The 27,853-nt window shown below is 35.6% G+C and overlaps 1 protein-coding gene across 4 annotated transcripts in view; it reads left to right on the top strand.

The window, feature by feature from the left end:
* The window catches only part of LOC132151833 (KN motif and ankyrin repeat domain-containing protein 4-like), a 64,353-nt gene extending 40,921 nt beyond the window's left edge, over positions 1–23,432 (top strand). For 2 of the 4 annotated variants that reach the window (XM_059560240.1, XM_059560241.1), the window contains exons 2-11: positions 2,570–2,648; positions 10,297–10,364; positions 10,620–13,025; positions 14,498–14,591; positions 16,737–16,955; positions 17,741–17,825; positions 18,010–18,229; positions 19,057–19,199; positions 19,624–19,824; positions 21,349–23,432. In XM_059560240.1, the coding sequence (XP_059416223.1) occupies positions 2,602–2,648; positions 10,297–10,364; positions 10,620–13,025; positions 14,498–14,591; positions 16,737–16,955; positions 17,741–17,825; positions 18,010–18,229; positions 19,057–19,199; positions 19,624–19,824; positions 21,349–21,462 (3,597 nt within the window). In that variant the 5' untranslated portion in view covers positions 2,570–2,601 and the 3' untranslated portion in view covers positions 21,463–23,432. Of the gene's footprint in view, positions 1–2,569; positions 2,649–2,699; positions 2,822–10,296; positions 10,365–10,619; positions 13,026–14,497; positions 14,592–16,736; positions 16,956–17,740; positions 17,826–18,009; positions 18,230–19,056; positions 19,200–19,623; positions 19,825–21,348 lie in introns of those variants that run through there. The other 2 variants (XM_059560242.1, XM_059560244.1) reach the window with 2 other exon arrangements.
* Positions 23,433–27,853: the final 4,421 nt, after the last annotated feature.

Raw genomic sequence — 27,853 nt, 5'->3', positions numbered from 1 at the left:
AGATTTTATAACAGGCATTAAAAGAGCGTATTTACATCTACTCTGGCACATGTAAACTGATGGCAAGTATCGCGATGTGTGCTGAATGAGACTTCTTGAACGTGATTTCATTGTGATAAACTATGAATAAGCGATAAGTGAGAATGGGTTGTAAGAAAACGGTTAAACTGCTTACCTGCACGCGTCTTGGAGCGTTGTTAAACTCGCCTTTTAATGCCCTTTTTGGGTGCAGTGGAGTGTTGCTTTGGTCAAACTCACCGCTGAATGCTGTTTTACCTGGAGTTGAGTGTTGTTAAACTCACCGCTGAATGCTGTTTTACCTGGAGTTGAGTGTTGTTAAACTCACTGCTGAATGCTGTTTTACCTGGAGTTGAGTGTTGTTAAACTCACCGCTGAATGCTGTTTTACCTGGAGTTGAGTGTTGTTAAACTCACTGCTGAATGCTGTTTTACCTGGAGTTGAGTGTTGTTAAACTCACCGCTGAATGCTGTTTTACCTGGAGTTGAGTGTTGTTAAACTCACTGCTGAATGCTGTTTTACCTGGAGTTGAGTGTTGTTAAACTCACCGCTGAATGCTGTTTTACCTGGAGTTGAGTGTTGTTAAACTCACTGCTGAATGCTGTTTTACCTGCAGTTGAGTGTTGTTAAACTCACAGCTGAATGCTGTTTTACCTGGAGTTGAGTGTTGTTAAACTCACAGCTGAATGCTGTTTTACCTGCAGTTGAGTGTTGTTAAACTCACCACTGATGAACGCGCTAAGCCTTTGCACAGAGAGCACTTTGATATCAGGTTGCGAGGATTTTTAAACCTCAAAAACAAGTTGGAGGGCCAGATAAAATTATCTCTGTCATATATAATTTTTTGTAGCCTATTCTTTTTTTTTTCAATTTATTTAGTCTCGTTGCGGTGTGCTGACCCAAGACGTCAAATTTAAACGCTGCTGAGTTCTATAGAAGTCTATCGGACTAACCTGCACGTTGAAAAATAACGCCAAAGGTATACCCAGTGCGTCAAAAAAGTGACGCCAGATCCCTTGACCATGCGTCAAACATTTGACGAGTAGGGAGTGAGACTGTGTTGTCATGAACATGCCGAAGAGAACTAGGTCAGATGTCATAATTTTGCAGTCAATAACAGCTTAAATTTCAGTCTGCTCTCACACAAAATCACAGGGCTTCAAAAGAACTGGACGATAACACATAATTCATAGAAACCACTCTTATGTATTTTTTCTGTGAATGTTTGTCATAGTGGAGCCCCAGGCTTCAATAAATTTAATTACACTGAAAATAGTGGCTAGCGTATTTTTGTTAAGCCCTGAATGTTAATATAGCATGCACCTCGACAACTGAGCAGCTGCACTGGCTGCACATGTGTTGTGAGAAGAAAAGTTGTGGTGAAGATCATTGTTAATGGCTAACCTCCACCCAGTACTAATGATTACACTGCTCATGGTTGGATCCCCCCACAATTCTGACATATTCCTGGGGCCATAGGGAGAAAGTGAGGATGTTAACTTCAGCAATAAAAAACAGTGTTATTACGAAGTTATTGAGGGAGAAAAAGTTATTGAAGGGGAGCGAGAGTGCAGGGGAAAAATTACACAAGAGGAAAAGGGTGAGAAAGTAAGAGACCTCCCCTGCATGGGTCATTTCATCGGAGGAGCTGGACTTCTTCAGTTCAATTCTCAGTTCAATTCTCTCTGTGTCAAAAGGAGGGCATGGAGAATTACTGCAGCAGTGGACTGCACATTCAAAAGAGTATGAGGACTGTTTTCTCACTATGCGTTGTAAAACTCATTTCCTTAATCAGTATTATATGAATAGAATTATAATTCACTTTTAGTTTCCATTGTCTTGTTTTCCAGGAAAATATCTGAACATCTCTAACAAGGTACTATTCATTTCTTATTTGATTATGCAGAGAATAGGTTTTGAATTTTGATTATTTAAAAAAAAAATGCTTTCAGTAGAACACATAGACAATGCACTTAATTCAATATATTCTTTGAAAATTATTATTACCTTTCTTATTTCTGATGAATCAAATTATTCTTGTTTAGAGAATGTTTAGATATTTTACTAGAAGACAAACCTTTTTTATTTTTAAATGAAAATAAAGTTAAAATAAAGTTTGGGGTCAGTAAGACTTCAGAGAATACTTAAAACCTTTCAGCAAGGATGCATTAATTTGATCAAACTGACAGCAAAGACATTTACAATGTAAAAAAATACATGTATTTCAAATACAGTAAACGCTGTCCTTTTGAACTTTTGGGTACACATTACAGGAGTAATTACATTTTAAAACATATTCGAATAGAAAACAGTAATTTCAAATGTTACAAATCTTTCTCAGTATTTTTTATATTTTACTTTATTTTTTTATCAAATAAATGCAGTCTTGGTGAACAAAGTACTTCGAAAATATTAAAAAAATATTACAAACCCTAACTTTGGAATGGTATTTTTTTTCAGTGTATTTTTGTCATTTCTCTCTCTCTCTCTCTCTCTTTTTACCATAGCATTCAAATCCATCTCCCCCCTTTTTTCCCTCTTGCGTTATCAGGTTGAAGTTCAAAGAAAGGAAGGGAGGGTTGCATGTTTTTGGTAGACTGGAGGGGAGCAGCATTCACAGCACATGAGAGGTAAGATGAATTCCTTTCCTCCCCCTTCTCTCTCTATCACTCTGGGGCTATCTGTGTTTCTCCCTTTCCCTATCTGTCTTCCTTCCCTTTTTCTGTCCCTCTATCGTTTTCCATCTATTGCGATGATGCACACACTCTCATACGCCTGGGAGCCATGTAGCACGTTAGTTCAGGTGAGAATCTCAGCTTGTCATAGCCCTCTATGTCTTATTTTCTCTATGTATATGCATCCGTGCCATACATGTCTGCTTGTACTGTGTCTCTGGGTTTTTAAATGGCTCTGATGCTGCTATTACTGCAGTGCAGGAATAACTGTTGGGCTCCTTTTTCCTCTTAGGCATATAGCCAACTCTTCTCCTCTCCATTATTTGTTTGTGTGTATGAATGTGTGCATAAGACCTTGCTTAATATAATTCTTTGAGAACATAGTGATGAGAGCTTTCTGACGCATTGAAGAAGGGCTGTTTTTTTATTTTCTGGAGCCTCCTGGAAGACGAAAGGAAAGCAGCATCTAATGTTATGATATATGTGTGTGTGTGTGTGTGTGTGTGTGTGTGTGTGTGTGTGTGTGTGTGTGTGTGTGTGTGTGTGTGTGTGTGTGTGTGTGTGTGTGTGTGTGTGTGTGTGTGTGTGGGTGTGTGTGAGTGTGAGTGTGCGTGTGTGCATATGTGGAGAGCCACTAGGTGTTTAATATTTGTATAAAATGTATGTAGATTAGCTTGGCTCCCACCATGTGTTGGACTCTCACAGCTTAGAACTTGTTTGGCATTTGTAAATGATTATCAATATGGGGCATCGGTTTGATCTCTGTTGGAATCTGGCCATCTGTATGTGTCTGCTGTTGTGGATCCTGTGGGATGTGAATGATCCATAAAGACAGAGCTAGCACCTGGCTGTCACTTGCTGGAGCTCGATAACTCCCTCCTCTCTGTCACCACCAGCCACTCTCTGTCATCTCCCTGGATCCATCCATCCCTTCCCCCTTCACTTCAGTGTTCTCTGTGTGCACCTCTGTGAAAACCCCTTCGAAATACATTGTGTTTCTGAATGGTAAGACATTTTCTGTCTCTATTTCTTCCTCTCAGCTTGCTTTCTCACTCTGTAATCTCAGACTGGTCTGCTTGTAGCATTACAAACAGGGTATGACTGAATAATTTATAGACATTTGCCTCACGTCCTTAATGGCTCTTAAAGCTCTCTTTCTCTCGCACATTCTCTTCCTGTTATTTGCTTTCACTCATTCACCTAACCAAATGCTGTTACGGTTGAGGGATAAATTAAGGCCATTGTTTTCTGTCCTTTGAAACTGGAAGTAAATCATTTAAATGTGTACATCTTCATCAATATACATTTTTTTTTATTAAAAATAGTGAGGTTAACAAGATAATTAGTACAAATAATAATATATTATAAAATAATATATAATATAAAAAATAAAATCAATATTAATTATAACATGATATCTTATTTTTATAATAATAACCAAAAATAAGTACATATAAATATATAAATATAAGTAAAATAATTTATAATATAATATAAAATAAAATAAAATAATATAAATGATTTTGAATGATATAAATGAAATTCTTACATTGTCTTATTTTTGTAATAATAATAATAAAAAATTATATTATATTATATTATATTATATTATATTATATTATATTATATTATATTATATTATATTATATTATATTATATTATATTATATTATATTATATTATATTATATTATTAACTCCTGATTTAATAGTTTGTAAGGTAGTTGTTAAGTTAAGGTATGGTATGGTATATTAAGGGATCTAAAATATGGTCATGCAGAATAAGGCATTAATTTGTGCTTTAAGTACTAATAAACAGCCAATATTGTAATAGTGTGCATGCTAACAAGCAACTAGTTCTTAGGGAGAATTGGTCCCTAAACTAAAGTGTTAATAATACAATACTATACAATATAATATGTCAAATTTGCTTTGGATAAATGTGTCTGCCAAATGCGTAAATGTAAAATAATGTAAAAATGTAACTTTAAATTAGTGATCGAAAAACAACACATTCAAAATTAAAACATTTGATCATACCACCTGACTTGTACATATATTATGGATATTTTCCTACAGATTTCCAGCAGTTGAGATAAATTAGAAAAAAATAATTAGCTTATCAGGTAACTCATTCAAATTCATTGTTAATTGATTGACTTCCATAATTAAAATATGAGCATCTGTTTCCATATGTATGAGAGTGTCTATGCCGCTAATTATTGGTAAGTTTATATTGAATAGGAAAGTAATACAGACACATTTCCTCACTGGTGGTCTAACCTTCCTTCCAGTGCTGTTCTCTCCAGGCTTCCTCTTATCTCAGCAGGACAGATGTTGTGTGTTCTCTGCCTCCTCCAGATGTATGAAGCTTTGCATAGCCCTTTGTGTAGATCTAGAACCTTCAATCATGAGGGGAAGTGCAGCAAGCTTTTGCTTCCTGTCAGACAGCCCACTCGCTATCAGTTTATTGTCATTAGATGGGAGCAGTAAAGCTTGGAACAGAGACGAGCTGTTAAGAAAGAGAAGTGTGGGAGATGATTGTGACCATTAGAGAGGAAATCAGAGCAAATTTTTGGCATAATCATAAATGATTGCTAGTGTGATATTGATTTTATACAATAGTTCAGTAAAAAAGAAGTTAATATTGAGTGACTTACAATTTAGTATTTCTAGTTGCTGCTCGAAAATAGTTCCGAATGAGGTCAAAGTAGAATCATCTGCAGTGCATCTCAGAATAAACACTCCCCAGTGGTGTTTATTTGCTGAATGAATCAACATTCTGAACAAATCATTGATTTGTTGATTCACTGACTTTTGATGACAGTACCTGGATACCAAATTGCTACATGTGTTTTGAAACATACTTTGCAACCATTAAAAAAAGTATGTTATATATAGTATGAATATGGGTAATGAAATTCAGACATACTACATTTGCCATGTCATGTGACCTACCAGTGTCAGTTGTGTTGCTTCACTGGTATTCGCAATTCCTCTCCAGTGGCTTCATGGGATTGTAAAGTGTCTATTTAATGCGAACTGACGAATCTCTGCGGAAGTACTATAGGAACTTTTCTCATACTTTCATCTTCTGATTACTACGATTTCAGGCTTACTACTCTTTTGGCATACTGTTTTTCACTCTCTGTTTAGTATGAAAATAGACATTCGGATGCAGTAAGTTACTTTTCGCCACCTACTGGAGTATCCTGTAGCTTGACCATCTGTGGTGAATGCACAAACAAAACCAGCAAAAAGTCCAAGTGTTGTTAGCATCATTCAACCAAAAAGTTAATCAAAATCAATCAAATTTAAACACTAATTGTAGAAAAAAAAAGATTTAAGTCACCTTCATTTATATAGCACTTTATGCAATACAGATTTTGTCAAAGCAGCTTTACAGTGTTAAACTGGATAAGTGTGTCGATAATGCAAGAGGACAATAGTAAACATTGATTCAGTTATGCCAATGACAATTATATTAAAGTAATAGATAAGTCAGAAATATTATACAGACTTAACTTAGACTTAACCTGCATGCACATGACAAGTAGAAAGAAATATTGTAGACACAAATTAAGTATTAGTTCCCATGACTTGTTTATTTATAGCCACATTTTTTTAATACATTCTCATATATATATTGGCTAATTTGTAATAAATTGTTCACTCATTTTAATTTAGTTTAACAAGGAAATGTATAAGTAAATCGTCGTGATTTAACTGAAATGAAGGAAAAAATTTATAAGTTGTAGGAATACATTTTCAATTGACCACAATATCTTTTTCCTCCAGCCTGTCATATGTGGGGCTCTGCTATCGACTTTCAGATGCTCATGCGTAAATTTGCCCACATGCTTTGTGAAGATAGCTAGTGTCTCACATGCAGCTGTGCCTATAATGATCAAAGGAACATCTTGGTTAAAATGCCTGTCCTGGCAAGGAATTAATGTAAAGCAGTTGGTTAGCTCTTAAATTCCTTAAGTTGTCTTATGTTTTTGTGTAAAAATATTGAATCTGTGAATTGGGTGAGTGTGTGTGCATTCTCAGACCTGAAATCTCAGGGTTATGGCGAGGATCACAAATAACAGGCATGTGGAATATTGACAGTCTTTTCCTGCTTGTCCAGCTGGCATGCCTTGAGAATGCCCACAGATGTTGTTTTGTTGGATGTTCAGGCGGTTTGCGCTGCCTTTGGCTCTGTTTGGTTCGATTTCTTTTCAAGGCTTCAGGACTCCTAATCAGCATTAGATGCTGAGCTTGTAGAGTTGCAGGTGGATTATGTGTGTCTGTGTGTGTGTGTGTGTGTGTGTGTGTGTGTATGTGTACTTATTTGTGTGCATTTTGCCCCTACACGGTTACAAAGACAGCAAATGAGATTGATTTTCTTCCCTCACTTCCACTCCTTCACTTCAATTTGATTAGTTATATTGAATTAAATCTGCTGTGAATAGCTAAATAAACAGTGACTTTCCATTATAGCTCACCAATACATGGTTCGTTGGGTTATCCGTAAACTATAGCAGGATAAAAAGGTCAACCATTTAAATGTATATAATGCATGGGGTATTGCAATCAAATTGAATATTTTTTTCGGATGCAATGCAAACAGCTGATTCTAAACATTTGGTTCACAACAAACTATCTTTCAAAAGAAAGGCGATCTCGAAACAAACTAGAAACATGAAGTCTTGAAATGTACTCACTCAAATGGCCTAATTTCACCACTAATAAATTAAAACGGATTCCTGTAAATGAGGCCAACAGAGGATTGCATGAAAGTCTTCTTATTAAAGTAATTTCTCTCCAGTGGCCATAATTTGCAATCTCTCTCTCTCTCTCTCTCTCTCTCTCTCTCTCTCTCTCTCTCTCTCTCTCTCCCACTTGCTTCTTCACTTATTCTCTCTCTCTCTTTCTCTTTCTCTCTCTCTCTCTCTCTCTCTCTCTCCCACTTGCTTCTTCACTTATTCTCTCTCTCTCTCTCTCTCTCTCTCTCTCTCTCTCTCCCTCTCTCTTTCAGTATCTAATTAAATAGGCAGTGTTGTGTTCTTCGGTTCCATGTGGATAAATGACTCCGCAATTACAAGCTGTATTCCAGCTCTGGCTAATTAAGACTCAACGACAGACAGTATATTTTGAATCACATTAAACATTTCTTAGGTTGGAGATGTCGCTTATCCCCTGCCGTCCCTGCCTTGTCCCTTCTTCTCCAGGAGGACTTAAGAAGCTGTACATTTTCCATGCTTGCTGCAGTGTGTCGGATTCTGGGGATTCAGCTGTCAGTCAAGCTCAAACTCACACTATCATGGGGTTTTGCCTTGAATCCTGGGGATAGGCTGTTTGTACACTGAGGGGTCTAATTAAGATGCTCAATATTTCCTTAATTACCATTGTAACAACAACACTTTAACACTTTAGCATTATGACATCTGGTTTTTCTTAATAACGGTCAAGTCAAACTCAGTATTTCAGTTTCTAAATCTGTCAGACTAGGCAGATGCCAGTGCAATCTACTTTAACTTAGTTTCAGTTACAACATTTCTGATTTTCTTAAGTTTTGAGGTTTTCATATATTTGTATTTTATTTCTGCTTCCATCAAAAATATTATTTATTAATTTAATTAATTTGAATAATATAAAAATAAAAAAAATAAAATAACAGTATTGGATTTGTGTTAAGTAGTTCCCTACAATGTTGTGTTTTCTCGTGATGTCCAGTATAAAACCTTTGTCCTGATGTGAAACCAGTTGAGAACCACTGATTTAGATGGCAGTGACACTCTTTTCCAAACAGACTTTACAGTACACTTACTAAAAGGTCAGTCGCCCTGGATCAATGGGGGGTTAAATGCCTTGGTCAAGGCCACAACAGTGATTGCTCATGGTTTGGTCTTTGTGGTGACCAAAGCAGCAAACTTCTGATTACATCCCTAGAGCTTTATCACCTATGCCACACCACTCTATTTTTTTTTTTTTTTGACAGTAGCATCGATTTTAAAACTGTATATTCTAAAGTAAATGTGTTGTGAACAGAAATCATGGGAGCTAGCTGATTGATAGTCTGATCCCCAAATGCTGTATTGGCACTTTGTTATACCACTGTGCTTCAGAATGCTTAACATTTGACTTCTCAACCAAACCGTGGCTCAGAGCCCAGTTCTAAAAAGCAACCGAGGCATATTTCTATCCTTGCTTGTGAAATGCATATCTCCAACAGGTAGAAACAACTTAATCTGTTCATAGGCTCTGTTCTTGATGGTGCATAGTGAACATTTTGTTGTAACTTCAAGAGGTCAAAAGTTTTTGTGTTTTGTTTAGCAAAACAAATGTTAGCATCTATTCTATTTTATTCTATACCAGTCTTTCCAGGTCTGGACATCCAGCAGCCACACAATGATCCAGATTTCATGAAACATAGTCGAATAGTTCCTTTGAAGAATATACTTTTCCAAACTGTCCAAATTCCAAGCTTTTGGCTCAGATTACAACATTAAAATCAGAGCCAGATGACACATCTTTGAGTAATCTTTCTCCCATAAGTTCAGTACATAGTTAAGATCTGCAAGCACACCCTGAGGGGTTTGACTATGGTCCCATTAAAGTAAAAGGTTTTAAAAGGATCATCTTTACCAGAAAAAGATTCACATTTCATGTATAATTTAACTGTATATTCACATATCAAGGACACTAATGCATCCAACACCATTTCAGTGCTATATACAGTGTGTTCATTTATAAATGGCATAGTAATCATAAACAATAGATTATATCATTGTTGGAAAGCTCAAAGGTAAACCTATAGTATGGTGCTGCTTCAGAATTACAAAAATCTGAGTGTAGTGACTGCTTAGTGACTGCTGAAAATGGTTTGTTCCCATGCTAAATCAAAGACAGCAGTAACTTTTCTACCACTGTCACGAGAGATTGTCTTTTGCCTGCAGTAAGTTTTCTTTTCACATTTATTTAAATTAAGATGATTTTAAGATAGGACACAATGGGAACATTCAGCAAGTAGATCTCCAGACCTGTAACCTGAGGGTGTGTTCAGTTTGTATTAACATTATGTATTTTGATCATCAGAATTACGTAAGCCCCTGAAGAATCTTAAATCTAAAATGGCAAAATTGTTTTCCATTGCCTAAATCAACCCCACATAAACTATGAAGCATCTGGTGTAGATTTAACAGAATTAACTAAATCACTGTGGTATTAATAGTGGTGTGGTGTTTTAAAATGACACAAACAAATAATGTAAACCATGTTACATGGGAAGTTAGTATTATATTTTACTGATAAATCAACATGTCCTACAGTATATGCATAATGGTATTATTGTTGCACAGATCCATTAGATCAGGGGTGTCAAACTCAATTCCTGTCCAGAGTTTTGTTTCAACCCTGCTCCAACACACCTACTATGTAGTTTTTAAATAAACCTGAAGGACTTGATTAGTCGAATCAGATGTGTTTAATTAGGGTTGAAGCTAAACTCTGAAAGGCTCCAGCCCTTCAGGAATTGAGTTTGACACTAGAGACTGACATTAGAAGATTAATAAAAAAATAATGTTAGATCTTTAAATCTTTATTTTTATCTGTCTACAGGTTTTCAGTGTTTACAACAGATTTCACCCATGATACTGCAAAATCAGAAATAATGGACAAGAAAAGTGGTAAGAGCTCCAGACTATTTGTAGTCATTTCCAGTTTTAAATGTGCAAATATTCCTTCCATCTGTCTTCATACAAGAGTTGAAAGCAAAAAAGTGTTTGCATTTCATGTCTTCCAAGTCCTTGCACAATGATAACACCATAAACGTTTTGTTGTGTTGACTAATTATGCTCCATATGCTCAATAATACAGTGGCTGCTTGAATTGGAATTATTATGACAGAAAGCAAAATGGTTAATATGTAACTTGTTTTTCAGCAAATGGCTTTCTTTCCAAGGCCACAGATAGTGGAGTACAGCGTAAACAGCTGCCATATTTTGTAGAGACGCCCTATGGGTTTCACCTGGATCTGGACTTCCTCAAGTATGTAGATGACATAGAGAAAGGTAACACAATCAAGAGGGTGCACATCCAGCGTAAGAACAGGGGCCCAAAGTATAGCACCCTGCCACGCAACTTCAGCCTTCCTGGGCATGGCGCTCGACCTCTAGCCAAAGACACATGGGCCAATACTTCCACTTTAGGGTCCAAACCCAAGTCACGTGTTACTGAAGTCCAGCAGCTTTTTGAGTTCCGAGCCAGTGATGCCACTAGTGGAAGCAGTAGCACCAGTGGAAGCTCCCCTGCCAGCCAGTCAAAGATGCCTGGGAGTAGTTACCTCCCCTCACCAAAGGCAGCTGCGCAGTCTCGAGAACAGACCTCATCTGAGAATGAACAGCCCATGAGCCTTAATGTTAGGCCTCACCTGTTAAGAGCCTCCAGCATGCCCATTAATGTCCCACGTAGGAAAGGATCAGATTCAACTGATGAGCAGAGTTCCCAATCCCAGAACAGCTCAGCTGAGAGGCTTTTTCAACCAATGGATGGAGTTGACAGGAGAGGCAGTGTTCCCCAGGACAGGGCCAGCTTGCATCAACAAATCACAGCTGCGCTGAAAAGGGTGCGTGAGTTAGAAGAGCAAGTCAGGACCATTCCTGAGTTGAGGTCTCAAATATGCTCTCTTAGAACAGAGAGAGAGGAAATGCTTCAAAGAATTCGAGAACACAAGTCCAAGCAGAAGAGTGAGGTTCCTCAAACCGATGCGCAAGTTCTTCCAGTTGTAAGTGAAAAGAAAGAAGCTCCTTCCATTTACAAGGATACTGCAGCTGATCAGGAAATTGTTCAAGTAGTACAGTCCAACAAAAACACAGAACAACAGTCAGAGGATCAAAATCTTGTGGTGCAGGATATTGTAGAAACCAATAAATCAGTGACTGATACAGAGTCAGAGAAGGAACAAGTACCAGCTCCAGTGTCTGTTCCAGTAATACTCATAGAGAAAGCAGAAACTCCAACTGATCCAGATGAAGAAGAGGGATTATTGCAGGAGTCTACACTTCAAGAAGAAGTATCAAAGAGTCTTTCAGAGCAAGCAGAAAAGCAGGATAGATCATCAGAGACATTATTAGAAGATAAAAAGTCAACACAGCTACAAGGGATTTCAAAATCAGAGGAATCAGTTGCTACATCTATATTTACATCCACCCAAGAAGATAATGCAACTGTTGAGGGAACAAGTATAATTACAACTAAAGAAAATACAACAGCCCAACCTTCTGAACAGAATCTTCTCACTAACCTTGAGCTGGAAGCAAAACTGAAAAATCTGGAAGAGAGTCTAAGCAAGGCCAGTTGTGAACTGGAAAAGACAAATGCCTTACTGAGAGAGCAGATGGATGAGAATAGACAAAAGGATGAGAGAATACAGGAACTGATTGATCAAGTGAAAGAGCAGAACCTTCAAGGTCCTATCGAGACAGAGCTGCTATCTGAACCAGTTGTCACATGTGATGTATCGGTCAGTACAGACAGCAAAAGTGTTCAGGAGAAAGGAATCTCAACAGAACCTCAACCAGCTGAGGGTCCCAAAGAAACAGACTCTAAATGCTCGAGCACTCAGACATATATAGTGGAAGCTCGAGACATTGAAGTATTAGCACAAGTCACTACAGCAGACAAAATTGTAGGGGTAGAGATTGTCATGTGTGACCAGGCATTGGAGACTGTACTCCAGGATAAAGAAGGTAACAGTTATCAGGAAATCTCTGAAATGTTAGAGAAGACAGATTCTGTAAAAGACAAAGAACAAGTGAGTGATATCAAAGATAATGTGTTAAGTCAGATTATAGATACCAAAGTCAGTGAAATTGTTGTTACAGAGAGTGACACTGAAGAATATGTCATGGTAGAAAGTGCCATGGTTGAGACTATGGGATTTGAAAAGGAAGTCACTAAGCCCACAGTCCTAGAGACTGAATCTCAGGAGAGTCCAGTTGTTGAAAGCACAGAAACAGACAAAGCAAAAGAAGAAAGAAGTTCAGGTTTGCAATCACAGCAAGAACCAATAGAAACACAAGGACAGGAACCCAACCTTCAGTCTCAAAGGGCGTCTGAAGCCACAACTTCTCCTGCTGCAATCGGTCAGGTTGTTAATCGTATACAGGGCCTTCTTAATGAGCAGTGGGCCAGTCTGGGAAGTGGGGGCCAAGACGCAAAAGGAGAGAGCTCTCAGAAACCTCATTCTTCCAAAATAAGCTCAATTCAAAGCCATTTGAGAGGGTCCCTTAGTGCCCTGTCTGCCTTTTACTCACCTGTTCAGAAAGGAGGGGCTGCACAACAATCAGGTAAGATGAGGTCTTATTTCATATAGTCATGTGCCTTCTTAGTAAGCTCATTAAATAGACAATGATGACTGATGTGATTGTCTCTTTGACTTAGATGGTTAGATAATTCTTGGGTATTAGATATTTCTTGTATTAGGTCTGTTTCACAAAGCTTGCATGTGCAGCTTGTAAGCAGAGCTATGGTATTTAGCATCAACCATGTTACAATTACAAAAAAATGTATGTTCTAGTGTAAAAAGGTTTACATTCTAGAAACTGTCAGTTCATTAATATTGTATGTTTCAGTGTCTGTCGAATCATACACAAAATGCATTTACTACACACTAAATACACTTTACTTACAAATACCTTATAATACAAAAACTATTGACATGATGTTGTCTATTAACAACTAGCAAACATTTTAGTTTATTCTATTCTACATAGGAAGTTGACCCATACATCTGAATACACACTGCTTACAAGCTGTGTGAAACAGGCCTTATTGAGTTTGAAGGGAAGGTTTTGGGAGCTAGAGATGACAATCTAAAGAGCTGAAACAAATGTTAAAGTCAACTTGAAATAATAAGTTCAAATATGCATATTTTTGTCTGATTATGTATGCATGTGTGACACAGAAACCCGTCTGTTGCAATGCAGAGACCCATTAGGCATTCATATTGAAGTTGCTTTCCGTATGCCAAGATCATTTAGGAGATGTGCGTTGACAGTTTAAAAGCATCTGGCTCACATTACTGTTCTTGCAAAATGATGCGGTCTCATAAATAATGGCATCCATTGTTATGTGTGCAACCACAGTTAATCATGTTTTTTTTTGTTCTAATTATGTTCTTCTGCAATTTCATTGAATATTTTACTAAATTATGGTCACTTAAAAGCAACCCTTTTATACTAAAATGTAAAGTTTCCTGGCTAATTTTGATCTCGTTGTGTGCAGGATAATTCATACAGTGTCATGGGATATTTTGAGCTTTTTTCATAATCCCCAGAAGCTTTTCAAACTCTGTTGATTGATGTGTTGTGTTTTGTTGTAATTGCATCCGCTGGCTCCTTTGGTTGTTACACAGTTCAGCAACAGTTTCAGACAAACACTAGGGAACAAATCTCTGTAAATGCTCTGTACTGTTCTTTCTCTTTTACGATCGCATGACTGATGAGATTGTGGTAGGTAACAATAGTGGTCTCTTTTTTGTTTCTTTTAAAATATAAGTACCTCTGTGACTGTAACAGTTGTTTTGACAGTTTGGTGTGCTACATTTTGAAGGAGTACATCTGACTTACCCACTCTGTTGAGCACAGCAAGCGTACAGTTAAGCATTTTGTTGTTCATATTGATTTTGATAAAGTAATATTTGCTAGACTTCTTTGTTTTCTGGATGGACAGAATGGACTGTGTGAGTTAAGTCAGTGCTAGGGATGATGAACCAGTGCAGACCTGGCTTACATTTTACTTTTTATCTCCCACATACAAGGCCTCAAATCTATCATGAAGAAGAATGACCGTCCTGACAAGCAGGGAAATGGTGGAGCGAAGAAGAACTTGAAGTTTGTTGGTGTAAACGGAGGGTAAGTGTTTATTTTTTATTTTTTTTATAGCAAATAGTTTATATGGATGGTAATGCTTTTCATAAAATTACCTGCTATCTGTGTAGAAGTTATAAAATAATGTTTTAAGTGATTAAAAATAATTTAAGACACTAAGGCCTGGTTTCATAGACAGGGCTTAGCCTAAACCAGGATTAGGCCATAGTTCAATTAAGACATTTAAGTAATTTTTATAAACATGCCTTAGAAAAAACATTACTGGTGTGCATCTTGAGACAAAACGAAGGCACTGATATATTTTAAGATCAATCAGTACAAGTTTCTTTCATTTGAAACAACTCAGACTTGCATTTTAGTCTAGGACTAGGCTTAAGCCTTGTCTGTGAAACCGGGGGTAAAAGTCTAATGGGGGACCTAGATGAACATTATGCCTTGCATTTAGCAGTTGCCCCAGAATCACATTTGCAGGTGTTTTCATGTAAAGTGTTGAAGGATGAGTCTATTTCATCAACATCCATGACATCAGATGTCCGGCCTGCCTCTTTGTATCCCTTAATCGGTTTCATTGTTCATAACAGTGCTCTGTTAGAAATGGGAATAGAAACAAATAGAAATGTTTTCTGTGAGAGTTGTTGCATGATGAGTGAGGCCTAGAGAGATGACACGAAGAACAAGTCCTCATTCTGTCCCTCGCTCTTGCTGTTTCACTGTGTGGGGTGAATGATTTGTTTACAAAGTTTTTCTTCAGATGTTACATATTTGTGTGTGTGTGAGTGTGTGTGTGTGTATATACAGTATATACATATATATCTATATATATATTTTTTTTAAATGCATTTATGCATTATACAAAAAAATATATAATAATAACAATAAATAGATCAATATGCTGATTCCTTGAGCAGGAAGGATAATTAATATGCAAAACAAAACACACGTTAGGACCTAATCTTATCAGAATGCCAAACCATGCTGGAATATCTATATCATGAATAATATCAAGTGACATACATGTACGACCTTTTATTTATACTGCTGTTTTGAAATATTGTTTGAAAAGACTGCGTGGGAGTGTTGGCAGATTTGTTTTGATAGTCTGATAGACTGTGATTACCTTGAGAAAGGCCCTGCACTGCTGTTGTTCGATGACAGCTGGTGATTTCTGAATTTGCGCACAGTTTTGACCTAAACCACCATAATATAATTTCATTCTGTTATTTAGTGCTGTCACAGTCAGCCAAGCACAAATAGCAGTATCAAAACGCTGAATCGCCCCCTTTGGCTGTCCAGCATATTCATTATCTGTCCAATTCTCTTATTTATAAGCCGTATTATAAGCTATTAACTAATCACATTTGAAAATCTTGATTACTAAGACGATAGCAGAAGAGCATAATACACAACCAATGCATGGCCTCCTTGTCTCTGATCTGAAGTACTCAAAAGAGGCACTTATACTCAACACCCTAACAAATGTGTAGTCACCTGTAGGCCTACATTCACCCATGTCCCTGAGGAATTATGGGGATGCCATTCCTCTTGCCTATCTGAAAACAACCATGAAGAGTGGCATTCTTCAGACAGGTTCACCAAACATAAGAACCCCTTGGACCCCACACAGGTCCTCCTCATTTGAACAGCTTGTATAAACACAATCATTTTTCATGTCCATTTACAACTGACAAATTATATTTTTTTGGCTTTAGCAGTATAGGACTGTGTAGAATATTGTTTAAAATGCCCTTCTATCTTATTAATATAAACATAACATCAAAATTATTAGCAGTAATCATATATTTTGAAGCACATATGTGACCCTGCCTGTGAAAACCCAGCTAAAGTCTTTTTGAGATTTACTGTTTTCTACATAAAATCCTTCTTCGTAAAGATGTAGAACATCCTGTGAAAATATAACCTTTATATCTTTAATATTGACTGAGTAAGGTCATGTCAAAAATTGAAACCATAGTGAAATTAATGGTTGAAATCAAACTTTGATGCTTGTTATCTCATAATTAGATTTTGAGACTTCAGCCTGGATTTCACAGACAGGGTCACATATGGTCAGGTAATATTAGTCGTAACTAAACGCATATAAAAGTTTGCTAATGCAAAATGGAGTACTATCAAAATAACCCTCTTGACACAAGTTGCCTGTGTGTCCAGCTATGAGACCACCTCCAGTGAGGACTCCACTGGGGAGGAGGATCAGGACGAGGTTGAGGAGGTGGATAGCTCGGAGCCTGAGGTGGAGCAGGGAGAGGAGATTGAAACGGCAGAGGAGGAGGCTGCTGCTACTCTGCTTCAGGCAGAGGTGGCAGAGGGCCCTAAAGAGCCTGATGCTGCGCAGTCCACCACGAGACCCCAGGAGGATCAGCCTGCCAGGTGAGATGGAGGGCCGGGGTGAAAAGAGGAGACTGAAGAGACTTGACATTCTTATTGCTAAAAAGTAACACGTTTTTTTTCTAAGACACTATGGCTTAAGTGGTCAATTGATGGGAGTTATATATGTGTTAAATTCAATGGCAAGTAAACTTCAAAGAGTATTTAAGGAAGATCCACAGGACTTTTATTTTGTGCTGGTCCCCTTTACCTTTTCAGCTTGGTGTGGAAAGCTCATGAGTTCATTATATGAGCTGGCTTAACACATAAAAGAGTGCAGTGAACCTTCATGCATGTTTCCCAAAGCAGGAGCCTCTGTTATGAATCAGACACAATCCTGCCTTTTGTTCTGCCCATCGTCTGGCAGGAAAGTACAAATACTGAGTGACAAGTTTAATATGCCCAGTTTCTGGTCCACTTAAAGCACTGCTTAACAACAAAAGGCTGAACCATTTAAAGTTACTTGGCCATATGGGAAACCCGGGACTATGGAAATTTTCCACACATTTGCACAAATGCATTGTATTTCATATGTATCAAATACAGATTTTCTTTTGAGGCTTATGTATGCAGCCAAACTGTATTTGACAATGATTTTATATAATGCGGATGCACATGGAAGACTGATGCATGATTTAATATCTTACTGTATGTCTATTTTTGTAAACAGTTCGAAAGTTTCTTAATAATTAGAGGACTAATTGCTCTGGAATAATGTCCTGTCTAATTATTAATGAGTTTAATGCATCCCTGTGATTTAAATTACAGCTAAATCTGTGTTGTTGCAGTGAGTTAGTTGATAAGAACTTCATGGCTGCTTGTCATTTCCTGAAGGATCGCATGGCTGAGGTTGCTGCCCCAAATAAAGACATGGTAAGCAGTTCATGTCGATTCACTGAATTTGATTGATTACGTTCAACATATACTATCAACATAGAAGGAAAAAGTAATTTTTCTGTCCTTTCTACGCAACATGACAATAAATACAATTTAATTATAGATCTAACTTTATAACCTGTCTTCTTTAGTGAGCTAGATCTTGACTTTTGAATCTCAGAGGCAGGTTCTGATGGTGTTATATCAGGAGTGGTTCCGCGTGTCCAGTCAGAAGGACTCTCAGGCAGAGACAGTCACGCTGTACCTGAGGGAGGTGGGCTACCACACACCCACCCTGCTGCGCTATATAGTAAACCTGGCTGATGGTAATGGAAACATGGCCCTGCACTACAGTGTGTCCCACTCCAACTTCTCTGTGGTAAAGCTGTTACTAGACACAGGTGAGAGTCCTGCATGTTCATACCTGAGACAAGATAAATCGGAGAATTATCAGTATTTTTCATTACAATTTTCATTAGTATTTAAAGTAGGGGTCAGGCAATATGGGTTTATTGATAGACAGTTGCCAAAATCTAGAGAGCTGCAAGTAGTGTTGTTTTTGGCGGCCTTTTTAAATTTTCGTTTTTGTGTTAAGCTGTCATTTTAGTTTATATTTAGTTTTAGTCATGTTCATACTCTTTTTATTCTACTCAAGTTTCAGTCAACTAAAAGTCTGAGCATTTTAGTCTTATTTTAGTCAGAATTATTCATGACTATTTTCATCTAGTTTTAGTCGACGAAAACTGATGACATTTAGTCAGTGAAAATTTTATTTTAGCCTCTTTTTAGTAATGCAATTCTATTTAACCCAGTCAGTATAGTATAAGTACCTAGTAGTATAGACGAAACCAAAATTTTCTTTTAGCAAAACCCATTTCAAACAAGGTAATCTTATTATATTATTATTACCTTATAGACTCAAGAATGCATCCATTCCAGACACGGAAGATGCTCTGATTTGAATTTACATATATTTTACCAACCAAACATTTTAGAAATACACACATTGGTCCCTTTCTGTGTCAGACTTAACTTTGTTTGTTTTCGTCTTATAAATAATGCCGGGAGTGGGGCTTGGGGAAGTGACGTTACACACACACACACACACACACACACACACACACACATATTATTATTATTATTATTTACAGAATGGAAACAGGTGTTTAAATCTCAACTTCTGTTTCTCATTGGATATACCAATTCTCTTTAATTTTATATTCATCAGGACTGTGTGAGGTGGATCACCAGAACAAGGCCGGCTACACTGCTATAATGTTGGCAGCTCTTACTGCGGCAGAGAGTCCTGAGGACATGGAGGTGGCTCAGCAGCTACTGAGAATGGGCAAAATCAATGCTCGAGCCAGCCAGGTACACACAGCGGGACACCACAATAAAAAACACAATTTTGTTACTCATGTAGGCCTACTGATATTTGTTATAAAAGTTCTGGTAGCACTTTATTTTACAGTCCTGTTCCTCATGTACATACTATGTACTTATTACAGTAATTACAATAACTATGTAATAACTAGGTACTAACCCTGAACCTACCCTTAAACTTAACCCTACCCCATATAGTTACCTTGTATTACCAGAACTTTCTTAGATAAATACACTGTAAGTACACTATAAGTACATGTAAGTACACGTACTGTAAAATAAAATGCAACCCAAATTCTTTATTGGTGCAGCAGCGAGCTGTTATTTAGAACACCATTTATTTGATTATATGGTATGATAAAGATTATTTTATATAAATAAGACTTTTTTTTTTTTCATTACTCCCCACTAGTCAGGGCAAACAGCACTGATGCTTGCAGTTAGTCATGGCCGGACAATGATGGTCCAGGTTCTTCTGGACTGCGGAGCTGATGTGAACATACAGCACCCGGATGGATCCACTGCTCTGATGTGTGCCTGTGAGCATGGCCATACTGAAATAGTCAAAATACTACTGGACAGACCAGAGTGTGACATATCACTCACAGATAAGGTGAGAGAGACACTGATATATTAAACCTTATACCGGTGACGCCTAACCTTGACAAACGAGAGCCAGCCATTTAAAAACACCACTTTTACTTTGAGGTCCCTTAATTCCCATACTATTTATGAAAATAAGAAATTAGCATTTTTAATCCACACTAGAAATTTGATAGGCCTACTAGTCATTTTTTTTTTTTTTTTTTTTTATGCGTTTTAAAAAAATACATTGTAAAAATGACATAGTAACCAATGTTTTTAAACTGAAGTAGATAGGAATACTTTACGGTGTAGTTGCTTTTTACACTGTGTGACAGTTTAAAGTGCAACGCATAAAATAAGTTCGGACCACTGATCTAGAAAGCCTCAGTGCTTTCACAAAAGTGCCAGATCAAGCTGGCAAGCCATTAGTTTAGGCCTTACTTTATTTCAAGAAAATGCAACACTGCCACTCTGTGGTAAATGTAGTTACTTCAGTTTTTTTCTTTTAATGGTTGTTTACTTATTAGTTAGTTATTTACTAATCACTGGTCTGGATTGTATTATTATTATTAGGAAAAATGTATTCTTATATCATTATTAAGAAAAATATTTTAACATAACTGCATGTATGCTAAACTATCTTTCCTAATAAAATATATACACTACTGTTCAATTTGGGTTTGGTAAGTTTTTGAAACTTTTCTCTTATGCTCAAAAAGGCTACATTTAATAATGTAGTTAATAAAAAAAACAAAACATGAATACAGTGAAATATTATTACTATTTAAAATAACTGTTTTCTATTTTAAAATATTTCAAAATGTAATTTATTCCTGGGACTGCAAAACTGCATTTTTAATCCAGACTTTAGTAGAATACTTTAGGAATCTTTTTATTTTGCTGATTTGGCCTAAAGAAACATCTCTTATTATTATCAATGTTGAAAACAGTTGTGCTACTTAATATTTTTGTGGAAACCATTAATTTTTTTTCTTTCAGGATTCCTTGATGAATAAAAAGTACAAAAGAGAATCATTTTTAAAAAAAAGTATATATTGTTTATAACATTGTAATTTGCTGAATAAAATGATAAAAATAAAAATAAGAATAATTTTACTCACCCCAAACCTTCAAACAGTAGTGTATATTTTATTATCAATATTCAGATGTGTTTTGCCTAATTTGCAAAAATATCTGAATCTTGACTATTTCACACTTTAATGCACCATTAACTGTTCATGTCAGTTTTTTATCTATCAGTTTCTCAAAAGTGTTATTCATCCAACAGGCTGAAGTCATAACAATGCATCGTTCATCATTTAATCAAACTGGGTGTGTTTATTGCAGCTGGACTGTGAGCCAAAAATTAGTCAAAGGTCTGTTTGTAAAGGGGCACAAAGAACTATAAATATGCATATAAGAGAAAAAACATCAAACTTACACGTTTTTCACACCGAAGTCTATGTGTCCATTTACAATCACAATAGGATCTACACAAATTATGTCTTTCAGCATCATTTACATTTCATTTCTTTCCCTCTATCACTTATAGGATGCACACACAGCTCTGTCAGTAGCCATGAAGGCTTCCCACTCTGAGATTGTTGAACTTCTGAAAGCTCGTGTTGATCCAGCCACGGTCACAGATCCTACAGCTCCACTCTGAGCCCAAAGGCCTTGTCTTCATGTCCAACTGGTTCTGCCAGATTCATCTTTCTACTGCCTCAACCTGACTCGTTGACCAAGCCAGCAGTCAACAATAGAGAGACAGCACTTATCAGTAATTTGCAGATTCTCTGTTTGAGAAATGGGAAATGTACTTCGGTATGCCAATCAAAGATGCCATGGAGTGTGGGCTTCTCTAAAGTCCCCAGAAGGTCCCCATTTGTCCTGAAGAACAGCTACTGTAGCTATTTAACAGACATGGTACATTGTTACATGTTTTGGCCTTCTATTTTCAGGTAATGTGACTATATTTTTGTTAGGCGATAAAGTGTAATCTACGAATGTTATTAAAGAAGTTATCAGATACACACAATGTTTATTTTTGATTGCACTTTTCTGTAATATTTCCCCTGAGATGTATCCAAGGTCTGTCTTATTATAACCTGATGTGTCTTCCTATTTGAGGGTTTATGGGCCAGGCCCAGTACTGAACCATTCCTTGTCTTTACAGGTGGAACAGTGAAAGGGGTTTTACAGTCACACAGTTGTGATGCCAGTATGTCTCCCGTAGTATCTTTAAACCCCAAGAAAGAGCCAAGCACTGAAAAAGAAAAGAAAAAGGAAAGAACTTGAATTGCGATTTACAGTAGAAGCTTGCTTTAATAATTTAATTACTTTAAGAAGTAGTTCACCCAAAAATGAAAATATACTGTCAATGTACTCATCCAATAAGTAGATCAGTATTTTCTTCAATGGAACGGATTTAGAGAAATTTAGCATTACACTGTACATTACTTGCTCACTTCACTTCTGCAGTGAATGGGTGCCATCAGAATGAGAGTTCAAATAATCCACACAACTCCAGTCCATCAGTTAACTATTGATTAATGATGTGTGTTTGTAATAAACACATCTTTCATAAAGATGTTTTTAACTTCAAACCAGTGAATAAGTTTCATCTGAATCAGGAGAGAAATATGCCCACTGTATACAAGCAACAGCAATGCAAAACAGTTCTAAACAAATATGTCTGATGTGAGAGGACAACAGCGGATGGACTTTTTCACTAGAAGAATTGTGTATTATGGCTTTATTGTGTATAATGGACTTGTATTTGGCCAGAAGCAATGTTTTAAAGTTAAAATGTCTTGATGGATTTGTTTCATGCAGCTTTTTGCTTCACAAGACATTAAATGATGGACATTTTCTTTTTTTATTTCAATCAGCTGTTTGGACTCTCATTCTGACGGCACCCATTCACTACAGAAGATCCATTGGTGAGGAAGTAATGTAATGCTAAATTTTTCCAAACCTGTTCTGATGAAGAAACAAATTCACCTACATGAATGATGAGCATATTTTCAACAAATGTTTATTTTTGGCTGAAATATTCTTTTAATTATTTTTTTGTAAAATACCATATCTGAATGGTTTAAAATGGTTTTCTGTCTTATTGTTCTCTTCACTCAATGAAAAAGGGGGTGTGGAATATTTCATAAATTCAGTGACAAAATATTATAGCAATCAGGCCTATGTTGTCCTTTATAATTTATTCACTGTCAAAGTTTACCATATACTCTAGCCTGCTGCAATATTAACCTCTTTACAATTTCTAATCCTGCAAATTGTATATTAAACAAAAATTTAGAGTTTTCAAGTTTCCCTTCCGACAGAATTAAGCAGCACATGATAATGGACTGGACTGTAGTTGCATTATCTGTACATTGTGCCTGCTTAAAATAAACACTTCAACAGATGTTATGAAGAGATGTTTAATGACAAATCAATAAGTCGCTGGACAAAGTATAAACCTATATATGTTTACTGTGCAACAGTATCTTGTAGGAGGTGCTGTGAATTATTACCCAGAAATGTAATCACTATTTATTTCCAATTCTATATTTTTGAGTATATACAAGCATACAGTATGCATGGATCAAATATTGACCTAATAAAAACATGCATTTTGTATTTGTTTGTTTAGTTTTTTTTCTGTGTGATAATAAATAACATTTACTACCTAATACAGTTTTTGAAGGGTAAGATGTAGCATGCAAGTCCTAGAAAGTGTTAGAATATCTAGAACCGGATATACAGTACAGTGAATCTAATGAAATCTAAGTGTTGTTTCCAAAATATTTATATTTTAAATAAACGCTGTTATTTTAAACTTTATATTTATCAAATAATCCTGAATAAAATGGTTTCAAAATGGCAGCACAACCATTTTTTTCATTGCCAATGAAAAGCTAAGTTTCTTGAGTGCCACATAAGCATATTAGAAGTATTTCTGAAGGATCATGTGACCATAAAGACTAATGTTTACTTAAAATAGTACTACTGCTTTGCCCTGAAAAAAAAATAAAATAATATATATATATATATATATATATATATATATATACACACATACACACACATGCAATGTAACTAGATTTCTGGCTAAATAAAAGAAGCTTATTTCACATTAAAAAACTTACAGACCCCAAACATTTGAATGGTAGAGTATTTGTCATTTTTTCATGAGAGTTATTTTCAGTTTACTGGAAGTCGAAAGCATCAACAGCAAAGTCTAGGTACTAATGTAAATTAGTAATTTACATAAAACATACAGAGCGGTATATTTGAAAGATCATAAAGCACAGAGAAGCTATGACGTATGTAAATAAGTAAAAAAAAATTTTTGTTTGATAAGCTTTCAGCGCTCCCACCCTATACTTCATTTTTATTTTGTAGACTACTGTATATGCAGTTAGACTATCTCATTGTGGCTGCTACCATATTTTTTCTTCCTATTTCTCTTTATGTATTAGGACTCACCTCTTCACTCATTCACTCAGGTAATGCAAAATAAGACAATTAATAATATAATTAAAAAATATATTTATGTATGCCCTACAGCGTAGAAGTCTAAAAGTGCTTTTGCCTAATACACACAGCATCTCCCTGACATGGCTGCTTCAGCACTAACTACAGTTACTGAAACCATGCTTTCTTTCTTTGCATTTGGGCGGCACATTTTTCAGTTTATCTGGGGGGAAAACAATATCTTGTATTATTTCAAATGCATTACATTAGCCATTATGTTTATTGTGGCCATTTCTTTGTGTGTGTGTGTGTGTGTGTGTCTGTATACCTTTTTGTATCATAAAGACCTTTTTGACCAAAGCATATTGTTTGGGGCAGAAGGCGGATAGTTTACCAGCCATTGCATCAATTGGTTTAGGCTTTGTAAATGTAGCTGCCAGTATTTTCTGCTGCTCCACTAATGCCTGTAACAATGCCAATCTGCCTCGTGAGTAATGCTTTTATGATTTTATTCATATTATGATAGATCATTGTCATATCACATTTATTTAATACATTTATTTGATTACATATAACAGAAAAAATACACTATTACTTTTTAGAGCCCAACAATGCCCCAAATGGATAAAAATGTGTCTCTTGCAACAGCATGACAGATAAAGAATGTAAAGTGGTCGGTGGGGGAGTTCAGGACATCTGACATTACGGTACAGGTGTATTGTCTTAAACTACTGTTTTCCTATTTAACTGCTGTTTTTTATGGTTAGATCACTTGTGAATTATGTGGACAACTTATCACGTAAGCTTATTGACCTTTCAGTCAGTGTTTTAAAATGCTTTACAAGTTATCTTTCTTCAGAGCATATGATTTTACAGTATGAAAACAATACATACTCTATGGTGTTCCACAAGGATCAGTTCTTGTGCAATTTTTTTTTTTAAATAATTTTTTCTCCATTATTTATAAACATGAATTTTTTGTACTAATAACACTGATTTTTCATTACCTTTTAATAACTGCTAATACTACAACTTCATTATTAAGTATTACTATTAATATTTTCTGTATTATTGTTTATTTTATTTACAATTTATTATTATTATTTATTATTTAATTAGATGTGCCTTTTGAAAACATTTATATATAAAGATTAAAATGTCTTTCAAATATTTTAGTTCCAACAGGTAATGCAATATTCCTCATTCAGACAATTTTTTCCCTTCCCTTCAACATGCTGGACTCAAGGGTTGAGTTTAAAGAAATCTTTGTGGACCTTCAATCCATCACCAAGTTCAACTGCATTAGCAATTTAGGTTACCCAGCCATCAATAAGTCTTTTGATGGTCTTTATTATTGCTTTTTTCCCTGTAATTTCAGTTATTATTACAGTATTCTGGAATGTTCTAAAATGCATAAAATCTGTATACTTGAATCTTATTGTGTATATAATAAATAATGCACAATTTTTGTATTATAACAATCTTGCATTCCCATTTAGCATTGGCAGAGTCCAACTCTCATATCATTTATATGAGAAACGCCAGTGCATTCTTCAGCATTTCTCTTTGTGAGAAAATGTCAGGTTTGGAATGTGATGGTAAATTATGAAATGTCAGTATTCGGGGAACTTCAGGGGACTTGGAAAAAAAAGTTCTAATATCTTCTTTGGAACTTGAAAGTTTTGCATCTCATTGATTTTAATAAACAACAGAAACTTTCAAAACATCTTCTTTTTTTTCACAGAAGAAAGAAACCCATATAAGTTTGCAACAACATGTTAGTTAAAAATACCGACAGAATTTTTCAGTTTTGTGATATCTGAACTAAGTTAAAGTTTTCATTGAAGAACCTGAAATACTTAAACACTTTAATATTTAATACTTAAACATTTGCTTATTTGTTCATTTGATCACAAAACATTGTGATATGATACAGTAAATTGGTTTAAATGTGATTAACAATAATAGCAATGTGGCATATTCAGTGTATTGTTTATTAATTATTCAGTTTATTAACCTACACAGTGTACAAACATATACAGCATAAAATGTTTTACCCCATGAAAAAAACGTACTCATTATAACTGTATCATATCAAATTTCGAGGTTGTCTCATGATGCCCTGTCTTTGGTGAAATGACAACCATCACATAACACTAATTTTTTTTCTCATATTTAAATATAAATTTTATAAAGAATGTAAAAAAAAAACTTTTTTCTCACCCAAATTGTTAATTATGGTAGAAAAGTGTAGATTTGATTTGAAAGGTAGAACACAGAGTAAACAATAAGCTGAAAGGATATTAAGTTCATATAGGACATCACACTTTTACTGGTTTTACAGGTTGAAAACACATTTTTTGCCTACTTCTTTGAATTGTTTCAAGTATACATAATGATAATTTGCAGACACACAGATTAAACTGTTAATCTAATAATTATTTAAAACTCCATACAGTAGTTCAAAATCACGGGCTAAACACAATGCTTGTTATGCATATTAAAGTTTATGCATTAAGAACATATTTTAGATGTCCTCTTTCTGTCAGAAATGTACAACATAAATGAATATTGATATATAAATGTATATAAATGATTATGGAGAATGATATATTTATGTAATGCTATAAACCAAACAATCATGATTTAAACTTAAAAGACTTCCCCTGACAATAAACCTTAAACCTTATTCTATAAACTTCTATTTTTCTGTACTCCATCAAAACCTTTCTTAAAACCCCCCCACATCCCCTTCATCTCAACTTTATAAGAGCTGGAGTTACTACACTAGCTGGACATTTACTCTACTCACAGTTCTTTCAATATGAAATTGTTCTTAGGACTTTTTCTCACCTTTTTGTTCCTCCACTTAGGTATGCTACAGTAACAGGAGTACAGTCTGTTCAATTATTATTCAATCATTTAAAGTTTTGTTTTAATTAATACAGTATTTCCTGATTAAATGATACTCCGATTTATTTTTGTTTTTGATGACAGTTCACATGCTGCTGTCTTTTGTGTAAGACACTGCAAATCAATATTGTGCAACCTTAAAAACGGATGGAACTTTTTTAGGTTAGTTTTGGACATCAGATTTTCCTTCTTTATTTAATGTTTACAGTTTCCACCTCTTTTCCTCTTCTTCAACTTCTTTTTTTATTTTATACACATTTCCTTAATGTATATAATGATTGCATATAGGCTATATGTTGAAAATGCTGTCCTCTTAAATTTGTTTATTAACTCATATCTCTCTGGATTAGGTTTAAATTTTTCAGTAGTGGAGAAGATTTACCTATTGGATGCAGTTTGTGCGCTGCTGAATTCAAATGGCACAGAAAATGTATTGCTTCAGTTGCTGTTGGCCAGACTAGTGTGTCTTCAAACTTTTCCTGCTGCAAAACTGATGGATGTAACAATAATTATTTGGATGGTAAGAGAAAACGTTCAGAAAATAATAATAATAATAATAATAATAAAAAGTAATCAGAAAAGACCAGTGTTTGGACCTTCTTAATGGCATATTTGCTGATAATTTTAAAAGTGTCTGACAGGTGAGTCAGATGAGTCTATATCAGAATATC

The sequence above is a fragment of the Carassius carassius genome, chromosome 10 (genome assembly GCF_963082965.1).
Source record: "Carassius carassius chromosome 10, fCarCar2.1, whole genome shotgun sequence".
In the NCBI taxonomy this organism is placed as follows: Eukaryota; Metazoa; Chordata; class Actinopteri; order Cypriniformes; family Cyprinidae; genus Carassius; species Carassius carassius.
Note: the sequence above shows the minus strand (reverse complement) of the source record. Positions and strands in the feature narration are given on the sequence as shown.